Consider the following 14,709-nt stretch of genomic DNA (forward strand, 5'->3'; position numbering starts at 1 on the left):
CAAAAAGCTGCCCACCAGCAAACCCTGGACTTAAAAGACAAAGAAATTGAGGCCCAGAGACAAGCACAAATTGAAACCCAGAAGCATGAACTGGCTGTAATGGAGTGGAAGAGGTGCACAGAGTCATGTATCCTGGAGGTGGAAGTTGGGGTCCTGGTGACTGCTGCAGTGAGAACAGACTCCAAAGACTCTGTAGCTGGAAGCAAGCCCAACCTGAGTGAAAGGAGGGTGGGGGATTTTACTGGCCAGTGAAGGGTCTGTCATAGCTGGTAGCTGTGAGCCCACAACTAGGTCAGGGTCACATTCCCTTTTGGGGAACACAAGAGTGTCTGCCTCAGAGGGGAGCCCAGAGAGGGAAGTCCAGACAGAAGGTGTTGTTCTTGCTACGCTTGTAATAGATAACACTATCTTCAAGGCAGGGGAGGTAAAGCTTTGCATTTGGGAAGCTTCACAAGGGGGTGGGGCCCAACACAAAGAGATTCCAGAGGGAGGGGCTGAGGGCAGGCATGGTTGCAGTGCATCCTTTCCTTGTCAAACCCTCAAACACATGCCTGAAGTGAGAGCCTACTCTAAAGAGGCAGGAGAATCTGTATCTGAACACTCACCGTGGTACACAAAAGGATTGGGAAATGCAATAGATGTTGAACAAGCCAAACTATGTGAATGGAGTCTTTCATAAATTAGCTGTTAATCTTGTGTCTTTTCTTAACTCCACTTCTGGGTCAAGTCAAAGAAGTGAATACTAATGGTAAACCTTTTAAAGATGCGTCTGACGAAGCGAGTATTCACCCACGAAAGCTTATGCTCCAATACATCTGTTAGTCTTAAAGGTGCCACAGGACTCTGTTCCTTTGAAGATGTCACATACCTAATTTTTGGAAAAAACTTTTGTACATGCTAGGGATGGTGACACCTTTTCTTTGTGGTTTTTGATCATACAGAATGCACTCAAGTCATGTTTCAAAGTTTTTATCTGTAATCACAAGGGCAAGACATTTCTTTTTTTAAATAAAAGGGAAGTTGAGATTCTCCCAGAACCCCAGGTTCTAGAGCTTTAAGAAAACCCCCAAATATTGTGAAACTGCAATAAAATCACGGGCAGTACTGCTTCAGCGTCCAGGCCTGGCATTAGGCATCTGTTACAAGTGCTCAATTCACATTACAATATTCAAGGGAAAAATCATTTTTAGACACTAGAATTACGACTGAAAATAGCCTGAAGTGCTGCCAATAAGAGCCAATACAGATCTGGGGCATATCTGAGCCGTGTCTGCTCTGAGACGCGCAGGGCTACGCAGAGCCTGGGGGGCAGTGACCGCAAGGAGACTGGGAGTCCGGAGAACTCTAGCTCGGAAGGGAGCCCACTGCTCGGCAGCTCCTCCCAGAGTCCTCGGGCAGCGGGGGGGCTGGGTGGGAGACCCATCATGTCACCGATATACACAGAGCCTCCCCCCGCCCTGACATACATCCCCATGGGGAAGCCCACCAGCCCCCAGGAGAGAGAGCCCCCCACCTCCCCTGACTGCGCTTCCTCACTCGGGCAGACCTAGGCACCAGGCGTAGCGCGCTGCTCTAACCAGTCCCCCGCTGCCCCAGTGCAGCAGGAATGTTCCGCTCCGTACAGCAGCCAAGCGCTGCCCCAGTCTAGTGAGCGCGCCCCTCGCTGACTAGCCGATTGCTTCCGGGGAGCTGACGGCTGGTGCGTTTCCGTTGCTACGGGAAGTTCCGGCCGGCCGGGTTAGGATGATGCACCGCCCTAGGGCGACAGAGGTCCGTGAGAGGGCTCGTGCGTTGGGAAGTATCCCGGGCTGGGAAGCTTGGTGTCTGAGGGGAGGAAGGGAAGAGGAGTCCGGGGGACCAGTAGCATCAGCATCTCTCTGGTGCCGTCTGTGCTGAACCTGCCCGGCTGGCCCGTGAGCTGCCATTGCCATGGCTCGTAAGAAGCTGTACCGCCCAATCGCCGCCATGGCCAAGAAGATCCGTGAGTACCGGGCACTGAAGAACCGTCCCCGAGACTCCCAGCGCTTCGCCCTGGATTACGAGACGATGATCCGACCCTTCACGAACAAACGCCTACCTGTGCTGGCCTGGGAGGATGTGAGGAACGAGAACCGCCTCTTCACGCTGCTCTGCCAGCTGCGGCTCTTTGGCATCGGCCGCATGGTCACCCGCAAGTATTGGCTCTGGCAGTATGACGAGCCCTGCTACTGGGTCGTTACCAAGGTCAGGGTGGACTACACAGCTGAGGTGAGAGCGCTTGACTGTTGGCCTTGGGGTTTGAAGGCACTCAGATACTATGGTAACAAGCACCATAGATAGAGACAAGGCTGGTGGAAATGAGGACTTCCAGTGAGACCTGCCCTCTCCAAAGCTGGCTCCCAAATCACCATTATGCAACCCCATTAAACTATCTCTATAGTATTCACAGCCTCTCTTATATCACAGCTCCATATTAAAACACTTGAATCTCCTCTCCTCATGTGTGCCTCAGGAAGCACCAGGTCATGGATTCAGAGGAGGCACCATGTAATGAAAATCTACAATTTAGGACAGCCTGAGGGAGGGTATGATAGTACCCAAGCACTGTGGAAACAAGGGTATCAGTCTGAGCCACTATGTTCAGGGCCGGCTCCAGGCACCAGCATAACAAGCAGGTGCCTGGGGCGGTCAATGAAGAGGGGGGCGGCACGTCTGGCGGCAATTCAGCGATGGACCTGCTGCTGAATTGCCGCCATAGAATGAAGCAGCACTAGAGCTGCTGCTGATCGCGGCTTTTTTGTTGTTGTTGTTTGTTTTTGCTGCTTGGGGCAGCAAAATCGCTAGAGCCAGCCCTGACTATGCTTCAGAGTTCAGAACACTGATTAGTATTTGTACTACAGTTTATGCGTGAACATAAGGATCAGGACCTTAATGGTCGCACCTGTAGTTGTATGGAGTCATTACAGGGCTGATAGCAGGCAGTATATAGTATTGAGACACATTATGCAGCATTCTTCATCACAAAATTCATTGCAGGGATTGTCTAATGGCATTTGCTTAGTATTCTAGAAGGATAGTAGTGGCCACGATTAGCAGTTATTCAGTTCCCAGGTGTAGGACTCACTTTTTGTAGATCATGAGTAATAAGACTATAAAATGAGTTTGTCCTTTTTGTGAATGGGAATGGTTCTTTAATTGATCAGAGCAAATTTTTGTTTGTTTTCTTTGCAGACTTTGGATCATGGGAAAGCCTGGGGATATTTGACATTCAGAGGTAAATAGAGCTTGGTGTTTGTCTCTCAAACAGGATTAGAGAAAAAAGTAAATGGATAGGGACAGGAACTGACATGGGAGGAAAAAGGTGGTGGCTTTCTTGCCACTCAGCAGTCTTCCTCCACTGGTAGCTCTCTCTTTCCACTCATCTATAATAGGAAGTTTTCCTTTTCTTAATTTCGTCCTAACAGTTCGATCTAGTCCACTGTGGAATAAATTTCACAAGGAAAATGATAGAAGTCCCCTTTGTCATTTAAAACTAGCTTGAAGAAATCCCTGGAGACTATACCACAGTGAACAATTTGTGTTGGCAAAGAAATGGAGTCTATGACAAATCCGGTCTCTTCCATCTCTGACTTCTGTAATAGCTAAAAACAGTGGATAAACACGCTAGCTGAATGTTCCTGCTAAAATCAATAATGAAATAGCAATGTTGTCATTTAAGTTGCCATCATTAGGGTTCAGAATCAGTACTTTCATTGAGACAAACGGGAAATTCCCCATGTTCTGAAAGCTATTTTACACCATGTATGAGGTTTATAATTTATTTAATAAAATTTTACACTTCTAGTATCTTTAATTCAAGGATCTCAAAGTGTTTTATAAACATTAATGAATTCAACTTCCCAACATCCCTGTAAAGCAGGAAACCATTATTTTTATTTTATAGATATGGAAACTAAATCAGAGAGAGGTGAAATATCTTGCTCAAGCTAACAGAAGTGGTCAACAGCAAAGTCAGGACTACAATCCAGATGTTCTGTCAGTCTGTGTTATCTGCTATACAACCTGTAGTGGGAGTGTGTAGTGTAGCAGATAGTGTAACTATCATAAAATATCCAGTGCTATGCCCAGCTGAAGCATTGGAGACACTGCACTGGCATAGTCACCAATATGGAGTTTGTTGTTCATATTGTTTACCTATTCATCATCATCTTTCCTTAGGCAAGACGTATAATGAAGTGAAAGAGATTGACAAGGTCATGTATCATGACTGGAGGATGGTGCCCAAACATGAAGAGGAGGCCTTCAAGAAATTTACTCCAGTGTCAGTGGAAACCATTCAGTGTGTGCCATACCCCCCTCTGCTCCGAGCCATGATCCTTGCGCAAAGGCAGAAGGAAGGAAAACTTAACACAGAGGAACCACTGATTGATCTGGAGAAAATCATCTCCTTCACAAAGGACTACTTTCAAAATCAGAAAAAAGCTAAGGGGACACCAGTGTGAAGGTCTAGAGCTGAGTGTGATGGAGCTTCTGAAACGCTCTCTAATACTCTGCGTGTTGACAGCTCATACAGTCTCCTTAATGAAGAATAGGACCATAAGCCACATGTCCACTTCTGGTTCAATGTACCGAAATTTAATACCTTGGCCTCTCAGTACTGTACACATGCAGGTGTGTGACTTTCTCATATATATTCAGAAAGATGTAGAGACACTCAGGATTTTTAGCGATCTTTTGTTTGCAGAGGGTCCTCCCTTTTGATTCCCTGCCTTTTCTCCTGATGTATGTCTCCTGGTGTCCAGGTCCCAATGACAGCTACCATCCCTCTGTGCAGGAAGACCACAAATGAGACTCTTTTAGTTTAGTTTAGCCCCATAATTAATTTAAAGCACAATAATGGTCAGAAGAATGACTTTAAAAAGGGCACCATCTTTATCTATAGACCTTGCTACCCATCTAATGACTTCAGTAAATACATGTTTATTTCTTTTTTACTTCTGTTATCCCTCTACCACAGTTGCAAGGACATGAGTTGGATTCTAGTCTGTCTTGTGGACCATCAGCAGAAGTTTTAATTAAATTCCAATTTTAGAATCCTTTGCCTTGACACATAGAGGCATAACCTCAACTGCACCCAAACCAAGCCTATAAATACCACTCACTTCAGCCAGGATTGTGAAGTTCATGGGCAAAATGGAAAGAACCCACCTTGACTTTCCGATCCCACGTTGTTTGTCAAGTTGGCAGTGGTGAAAAAGAACCCATCTTTTTTTCTTGTAAACTGAGTGCAAGTTCCGACTCCTTTTGAAGTCAGTGGCAAGCTACCATTTGCTTCAATGGGAGCACTTTCCCATGGAAGTCACAGAGACAATAAACATGGAATGCCCCAATCCTATTTTTGGAGTCACTTATAAGAACAAAACTACTCTTAGACCCTCCCCCTGCAGTCTTTGCAGCATGCTAGGCCATCAGACTTCAGCCATAAAACTTGCTAGAAACCAATCAAGAAGAGTAAAGTGGATACATTTAAACCAATAACATAAATGATGATAAATATATTAGATGTTTACAATCTTTTTCTGTGAGCTTATGTGGTATTGGTGATACAATAAAGAAATTTGTCAGTAAAATTTCTCTTCACTCCAAAAAGGGATATGTGATGGGTTCCCCCCGGGGTGCCGAACTCAGGTACCACTGAGCCCCCTGACCCACCTGCCTGGGCTCCTTCCCTGTACTGCTATGACAAGCTGCAAAGTCCCCCAGCCTGTGCTTTCACTAGCATTTGTACAGGTAGGGACACACCCAGCTGCATTTACACACAGGCTCTCTCAGCTTCCCAGCCTGTGACCCTAGAGCAGTACTGTCCTGTCCTGGTTAAATCTGGCCAGTATATGGGTTTAATAACTGATCCACCTCTCCCTCAATGTGAAGAGGACCATGCACACTTGTGGTAACCAAGCTGCGATTTTCTCCAGACACCTTAGTCGAATGCACACTGGTTTGGATTAAAACATATAATAAGTGTATTAACTACAAAAGGATAGATTATAAATGATAGCAAACAGCTCAAAGCAAATTACCTAGTAAATAAACAAAACCGCCAACTGAGCTTAACATACTAATCACCCTGAGTGATAAACAGGCTGAAAGATTCTTAAGGCACAAGCTGCCTTGACTCTGCAGCTTGGGTTTTCCAAGTTTTCATACACAGGTTAGAAATCCCTCTAGCCTGGGACCATCATTTCCCACAGTTCCATTTTTTTTCCCTCAGGTGTTTCCAGGTGTGGTGTAGGGAGAGTGAGCCCCCCATGATGGCATTCTCCCCACCCTCTCCCCTTTATATCTACTTCCCACTTGCTGGAAAGCTCTTTTGCTGTGACCTGGATCAAACTGTTCCCATTGTGTAATGCTATCTTTGAAAGGTTTCTATTGTACACAGTTTCTGGGGTAATCCTTGTGTTTGTGTGCATTTCCCCAATAAGCCTTTTTACTGTTGTACCTGAAAGGCTGCTTGTGGGTGATTTCAACCTCAGAACATGTTTCAGTAACACATACATAGCCAAACTTAATAACTTCACATACAATGATAGCACATACAATCCAATGAGTTATTAACGTCTAGCAGATCAAGACTTTTAGAATGATACCTCACAAGGCATACTTTGTACAAAACATATTCTAATTACATGACAGTGGTGACTATTGGGGTGCCAGGGTGTCACAGGATAATTATATTTTGAGAGTTATTCTTTGCCCTTTTCCACCCTTGGCATGAGCAATACTGTCCTTTCCATGCTCCCAACCCAGTAGAGAAGACATTGAGACTTGACCCTGGCTCTCCACCAAGATGCATCCATTTGGAAATAGCAGTGTTTTAATTGGTGGTGGTTATTGGTGGTGGTGTGGAAAATTGACCACACGGTTGATTTTGGATTAGACAGCCTGAGGCTTTTTTATTGATTAATTAAACATGCATGCATGGGGGAGTTAGCGAAGGCAGCCAAACCGCCCCCCCCCCCCCCCCCCGATGGATAAAATACAAGAACCTATATAGGATAAAACCACAAAATTACATACACTTTTTTAAAATTTTACATTTATATAAGGGATAAAGTGAAGTAAACTTTTTTTGTTTTTTAATAGTTTTGCCCTTTGCGGTTTTTTGCTTTGCCCCCGGACAGCTATTAATTACAAACTGTTACTTTTGCTTTTTTAGTTTTTGTTTACCCCTTTTTTTTTTTACCTTTCCCCTTTCCTCCAGGTTACACATACAGTTTACCTGACCCTATATACAGTTTACTTGACCAAAGTTTTAGGCCTTAGACCTTTTTTTTTTTTTTTTTTACAATTTCCCCCTTTGGCCCCTTTTTGGTGCCAACTTTGGCCTAAACTTTAACATTTATGAGCCCATTGATTTTTGATTTTTTATTTTAACTTTCATTAAAGATTTTATTAACAATTATTAATGTTACTTGTTTTTTTGCACTGGGCCTAGCAGAAAAATTATATGTACAGCAATGTTTTTTGCAACAGCAATAATAAAGGCACAATTTTAAATCAACCAACACCACTATAAGTGTTAGTTTACTTATGGTAATGGTACGGTGGGGTTTATGCACTATTTTGGTTACCGCACACAACAAATTTTAACTAGTACACAAATAAGACAAATTAGGCTGTTTAAAAGGCACCTTTTTTTACCTGATATACATTTTTAAGGATATGAATATGCCCTTGTAAGTTAGAAATTTTTTGGATCTTTGGTAATAATGAAAGCAGATTTTGGAAACTGTCGGGCATCAGGATTGTTTAGTTAAAGGGCATTTTATACTTGAGAGTTGATTGCAAATTTTTATTTGCAGGCCAATAAAAAAAAAAAACATGTTTGCCTGCAGTTGTAGTGAGGTTAAAATGGGCGTTGTGTACAATATGGGCCTTAACAAATACACAGCTGTTATTAGCCTGGAAGATTATATTTTTTGTTAGGAGGGTTTTTATTTTTTTATTTATGGAACAAACACTGTTATGGACAGTGACAACTTTTTTTGGCTTTAATTTACGTATGCATTGGAGCTGTGGGGGTTTTAATGGCCAAAGTGTTTATTGGTCTTTTATTTTAATTTAAATATTGGGTGTTATTTTAGGAACACTAATTATAAATTGTCTAGGCATACCAGGTGGCTTGATTTTTTAAATGTTTTGGTGAATAATCCAATTTTACATGCATTTTTTTTTATGGACCCGGCAGGATTTGGTATGTGGGAGCCCACATTTTTTTAACCGGTTTATAGGCTTGGAAGGAGCACTGTGACTGTTTATACCTTTACCCAGAAAACCTTTAAGTATGCCTTTATGGCCACAGATTAGATGGTACTTTTGAGGTGTTTGTAAGGGCAGTGGGCCAGGTCTGGTGCTTAAGATTACTTTGAATGGCCGTTAGCTGGTTATTTAGAAAATTTTGAACTTTTGAGCACACCAAGTTTTACTCTAATGCCTTTTTAGCACCAATGATATTTAATACCATTTTTGTTAGCAACTTTTAGGTTATAGAACTAAGGGCAGAAATAACATATAATTTATTAACTTTAGCCTGAACCTGCATTAGCTGTGTTTTAGTAATAAGACCAGTGGCTTTTTTTAGTTGATCTAATTTTTTTTTATGCTGTTGGCTTTTGTGAATATCTTAAATTGAAGCTGCGCTATTGCCCCCATTTTACAGGTGTTTAGTTAATTTTTTGGGGGGGAGAAGCCCAGGTTTTTTGCTGTGCTAGCCAAATGGCAGCTTTTTAGAGCAATTTGGATATGTAAAGATAATTTGAAAACTGGATAAGAACAGCGTGAACGTAATGGTTTTTAGTGTGGCATTAATTATAGTTTACTGATGTTTTAACACATTTTTTTTGGTGAAGTATTATATTTGTTGGTTAAACACCTTTACAAAGAGCAGAAGGGCATTAATATTAATGATATAAATAGGGGTATATTACAATATGGTACAGGCTAAATTAGAGGCTACAGATTGGCTAAGATTTAAAAAAATATTACATTTTTATTTTTACCCAAAGTTTGTTAAGAAGGAGAGGCTAAGGAATATTAAAAGTTTTATTTTTAGGTAGTTTTGGCTAGCTTTTGCAAGCTATTTTTTGAGATTTTGTAGTTTTAGTTTACTTAGCTGCTTGGCAGTGAGGCAGCAAGGGGGACGTTACTAGCACAATTACCTTGCTTGGTTGGAGGGAGGCTTTATTATGTTTTTAGGTGGAGAGGTTGTTTTTTTAGCAAGATTTAAAGGCACAGTGGGTTTGTTAGCGGACAAAGGAGAGGTTACCAGGTTTTTATTTCGTTTTTTACTTTTGCTGTTTAGAAGGAACAACAACGCCAGAAGGAAAGGTAGACCGATTACTAGTTGGAGAGCCATTACAGTGAGAAACATGGGCAGCTAGTTAATTTTAGCACTTTACAGCGGTGTTGATAATTAACAGGACTTGATAAGGGTTTTTTAGCAGGGGGCCAGGGCGGTTTTTTACTGATGGACCTTTATGTAGACCAGTTTTTTGGTTTTAGCTAGTGGCAGGGCTGCTATATAGAAAAAGATCTAATACATTTTATTAGTGCCTGGCGATAATAATTAAGCATTATGTTGTTTATTAAATGAATGTTTATTTGAGCCAGGGCCAGTAGGGCACTGCCAGTGGTTGCATTGGGCGCCCTGGTAGAAATTTTATGAGGGCTGAGTTTGGTTTTTTGATTGGGAGTGGCCTTTAAAGGGCATTTGGCCATACTGGATTTGTGAAGCTGCACATAACTTTTTTATAATTAGTTTAGATATGCCAGCTTGTGATACAAAATTTTTAAGCAGAAGTTTGACAACAGTTTTGGCATTTGCCTTTTTACAAGGAAATATATTACTAAAACTAACACATACTTACAATTTTAATATTTAAACATTTGACTAAAATTAATTTGAATATTTAGAAAAGGTTTTTAGAGAGGGGAAAGTGCTATCTGCCTAATGTTATGTTTCTGGCAGTAGTGCTGGGCCACAGAGGAAAAGTTTTATTTAACTGCAGCAATTAACCCCCCCCCCCTTTGCTTACGCGTGTTATTCGGTGATGCACGTGAGCAAATAGGGCCAGAGCACCTGAGGCGCAACCGTTTGGGGAGCGCCAAAGGTGATTAGGGTGTAAGGTGTACCCAGCAACACTTTAAGAACAATTTGCGGCTTTTTAGTTATTAGCTTTTTTTTTTTTTTTTTTGAAAGACAGAGCATATTTTTATTTTTTTGGGGTTGACAGATTATTGCTTAAATTTTTTTTTTTTTACAAACACCCTTGCTGATTACAGACAAAACTGAGAAATTACTTAAATTACTTTTTATATTTTTTTATATTTGTTTTATAGGCAGGTTAGGTTTTAATGGCTTTTATTTTTATTTAGGTGGTTTACATTAACACAGACATTTTTGACTTGCTTTTGGATTTAAAGTTATTAGCCGCTTAGAGGCTTTGTTTTAAAAGGACACTTTTAGCTTTTAACTTTTGCTTTTAAACACACGTTGATTTGAAAAGGAAAACACAATTTACTTTGGCTCCCCTTTGGCAAAGTGACCGTTGATTACTTAGAGTCACCTTAAGGCTTAGGCCTTGTCTACACTACTAGAGTAGTTCGATTTTACTTGCATCGAATTTTTGGAATCGATATTGCAAAGTCGAACGTGTGTGTCCACACTAAGGACAGTAATTCGACTTTGTGCGTCCACACTAATGGTGAAAGGGTCGACATTCGAAGCGGTGCGCTGTGGTCAGCTATCCCACAGTTCCCGCAGTCCCCTCTGCCCATTGGAATTCTGGGTGTAGCCGGCAATGCCTTCTGGGTAACAAAATGAGTCGAGGGTGCTTTTGGGTAACTGTCGTCATCCGTCCATCACTCCCGCCCTCCCTCCCTGAAAGCGCCGGCGGGAAATCAGTTTGCGCACTTTTCCAGTCATTGACAGCGCAGACGCCACAGCACTGCGAGCATGGAGCACGCTGCGACCATCGCTGCAGTTGTGGCCGCTCTCAACGCCTCGCAGCTTATCATAAAGGTTTCCCTGAGGCAGATGCAGAAAAGTCAGGCGAGGAGGCTACGGCACCGCGGTGATGTCCTGAAGTCTGAGAGTAGCACAGACCTCTCAGAAAGCAGGGGACCCAGCGCCGAGGACATCACGGTGGCAATGGGTCATGTTGATGCCGTGGAACGGCGATTCTGGGCACGGGAAACAAGCACTGAGTGGTGGGACCGCATAGTGCTGCAGGTCTGGGATGAATCCCAGTGGCTGCGAAACTTTCGCATGCGGAAGGGAACTTTCCTGGAACTTTGTGAGTTGCTGTCCCCTGCCCTGAAGCACAGTGACACCCGCTTGCGAGCTGCACTGAGTGTACAGAAGCGAGTGGCCATAGCCCTCTGGAAGCTTGCAACGCCAGACAGCTACCGGTCAGTCGCGAACCAGTTTGGGGTGGGCAAATCTACCGTGGGGGTTGTTGTGATGCAAGTAGTGAAGGCAATCGTTGATGTACTGCTGCCAAAGGTAGTGACCCTGGGAAACGTGGAGGCGATCATAGATGGCTTCGCAGCGATGGGATTCCCAAACTGCGGTGGGGCCATAGATGGAACTCACATCCCTATCCTGGCACCGGACCACCAGGCCACCCAGTACATTAACCGAAAGGGATACTTTTCCATGGTGCTGCAAGCACTGGTGGACCACAGGGGACGTTTTACCAACATCTACGTGGGATGGCCGGGCAAGGTTCATGACGCTCGTGTTTTCAGGAACTCTGGTTTGTTTAGACGGCTGCAACAAGGTATTTACTTCCCGGACCACAAAATAACTGTTGGGGATGTGGAGATGCCTATAGTCATCCTCGGGGACCCAGCCTACCCGCTAATGCCCTGGCTCATGAAGCCCTATACTGGCGCCCTGGACACTGAAAAAGAACTCTTCAACTACCGGCTGAGCAAGTGCAGAATGGTGGTGGAGTGTGCTTTTGGCCGTCTCAAGGGGAGATGGAGAAGCTTACTGACTCGCTGTGATCTCAGCGAAACCAATATCCCCATTGTTATAGCAGCTTGCTGTGTGCTCCACAATCTCTGTGAGAGCAAGGGGGAGACCTTTATGGCGGGGTGGGAGGTTGAGGAAAATAGCCTGGCTGCTGATTACTCACAGCCAGACAGCCGGGCGATTAGAAGAGACCAGCGGGAAGCGCTGTGCATCCGGGAGGCTTTGAAAGCAAAGTTCCTGAGTGAGCAGGGTAACCTGTGACTTTAAAGTTTGTGTACTGAGAAGCTAAACCTGCCCCCGTTTCTTTACCCAGTTAATGTTGACTATCCTATCCAGTTACATACCCCCTTCACCCCCCTTCCAACACACGTTTCGAAATAAAAATAGTTCTACTTTGTTAAAGCACACCGTTTTCTTTAATACTGTTTTCGCGGGAATTTTTTAAAACTGGGACGCAGACTGTGGTGCGGAGCGGGTGTAGTGTAGTGACGCGAATGCAGCTTCTAAACTCAAGGATTGACAGGCTCCGCTGCGGTGGGATGGTTGTTTCAACGGAGCCTGTCACCCCTCCTGATCGGGACTGTGTGTATGGGGGGTCTATGTGACTTTGTGGCAGGGGGAGGACGGTTACAGATCCCCTGCTGTGTGGCTCTGTGATCCTGCCTAAGGACCGGCGCTTAAGATCTGTAACTGCCCTCCCCCGCCACAAAGTCACAGAGCAACCCACCCCCCACCATATAACATGAAAACAACCTCCCAGACTAACCAGGGTAACTAGTCACTGCATCACTGCACTGTGTATGTGCCCTGCTGCTGTGCCTGCCCCCGACTATGTACCCTGCCAAAGGTGACTGTCCTGTCCAATTACCAACCCCCTTTCCCCTCCTCCTCCAAAAGAACATGATTGAAACAGTAGTTAACAGAAACGTATTTTTTATTATCAACTACACATGGCATTGGGAGGTGAAACTTGGACGGGGGCTTGTGTCAGGCGGGAAGGAAAGAACTTTTCAAATTTTGGGAAATGAGAGCCTTCTGCTACTAGAGCTCTCTGCAGGGGTGGAGTGAGAGTTAGCAGGGACTCTGCCGCCTCTCCTTCTTTGCACTTTGGGTGAGGTGGGTATGGGACTTGGTGGCGGGGGAGGGCGGTTAGAGATGGACTGCAGCGGGGCTCTGTCCTGCCTCCGTTCCTGCAGAACATCCACAAGGCGCCGGAGCGTGTCCGTTTGCTCCCTCAGTAGTCCAAGCAGCGTTTGAGTCGCCTGCTGGTCTTCCTGCCGCCACCTCTCCTCCCGATCCATGTTGGCTTGGTGCATTCGGGTCAAGTTCTCCCGCCACTGGGTCTGCTGTGCTGCCTGGGCTTGGGAACAGGCCATAAGCTCAGAGAACATGTCCTCCCGTGTCCTCTTCTTCCTACGCCTAATCCGCGCTAGCCTCTGGGAGTGTGATGCCAGGCTAGGTTGTGAGACAGTCGCAGATGGGGCTGTGGAAATGGGAAAAAGGGAGTGAATTCCTCAGAAAGATAAATGTAGTTGTGAACAAAGAACATAGTCTTTCTCTGTGAACAAGACCATGCACAGCACCTATCACATGCGCACTCAGCACAAGGTCGAATTCTCGGCCTTCGCATTCAGTGCCTGGGGTCTTGCACAGCACATTTGAGAAGCGGGGCAGGACAACGGAATTTCTGTTGCAGGCAGACATGGTAAGCCGTACACTTGTGGCAGTTTAAAACTTTTATATTACCACTGGCCTCATTTCACATTTAAAGCTATGTCAGTTCCTGCTGCCAGCAATCCGGCAAGCGGGAACTCTGCCCCTGTCCCACCCCCTCACGGCTGTCCCCGGGAACGATCCCTTTCGGCTGCCCCTCTCCCGCCTCCACCGCGTGGCTACAAACCAGCGGTTACAGTTCTGTAAAGGAACGGGAAAGCAGTCCCAACACTAACGTTCCCCTACCTAATTCAAAGCAGGTCACCATGGGCGACATCACCCTGATGAGGATCTCTGAGAGCGACAGAGAGAGAATGCTCCGGGAAAGCCTCCAAAGACCAGGGCCGTATGCCGCCCTGCTGTGCAGAGCAATGATTCCCGAGTACTTGATAGTCTTGTGGCGCGGCAACGTGTCGTACTTCGGAGGACCCAATAAGGCCGCTCTCCCCAGGAACCTCATGCAACGGCTTTCAAATTACCTCCAGGAGAGCTTCATCGAGATGTCCCAGGAGGATTACTGCTCTATCCCCGGACATATAGACCGCATTTTACTGTAGCTGCAGTAGCAGGGAATAAACAGTAGAGCGGCTTGTGCAGGACAATCACGGAAAACCGGACATTGCTAGATTTTTTTTCAAAACTTGCATTGCCCATGACTAAACCGTTAAGCGCCTAGGGCACACTAATCATGAACAACCCATTCTTTTAATTGTTAATATTCCTGTTTTGTTAAAAATAAATGTTTAGATGTTTACAACACTTACTGGCTGATCCTTCCCCAGATTCTGTGTCCGGGGTAACGGCTGGGGACGCTTTGTAGGGGATCTCTGTAAGGGTGATGAAGAGATCCTGGCTGTCGGGGAAATCAGCGTTGTGAGCGCTGCCGACTGCCTCGCCCTCCTCATCTCCTTCCTCATCTTCCCCGTCCCCTAACATGTCCGAGGAACCGGCCGTGGACACTATCCCATCCTCAGAGTCCA

At 44.9% G+C, this 14,709-nt stretch overlaps 1 protein-coding gene across 1 annotated transcript; it reads left to right on the forward strand.

Moving 5' to 3' along the window:
* The first annotated feature begins 961 nt into the window (after positions 1-961).
* On the forward strand, positions 962-5,609 carry MRPS34 (mitochondrial ribosomal protein S34). Its single transcript, XM_005294371.5, has 3 exons — positions 962-2,247; positions 3,211-3,253; positions 4,198-5,609. The coding sequence occupies exons 1-3, from the start codon at positions 1,930-1,932 to the stop codon at positions 4,479-4,481; spliced, it is 645 nt and encodes a 214-aa protein (XP_005294428.1). The 5' UTR covers positions 962-1,929; the 3' UTR covers positions 4,482-5,609.
* Positions 5,610-14,709: the final 9,100 nt, after the last annotated feature.

Source organism: Chrysemys picta, chromosome 10 (genome assembly GCF_011386835.1).
Source record: "Chrysemys picta bellii isolate R12L10 chromosome 10, ASM1138683v2, whole genome shotgun sequence".
NCBI classification, from domain to species: domain Eukaryota; kingdom Metazoa; phylum Chordata; order Testudines; family Emydidae; genus Chrysemys; species Chrysemys picta.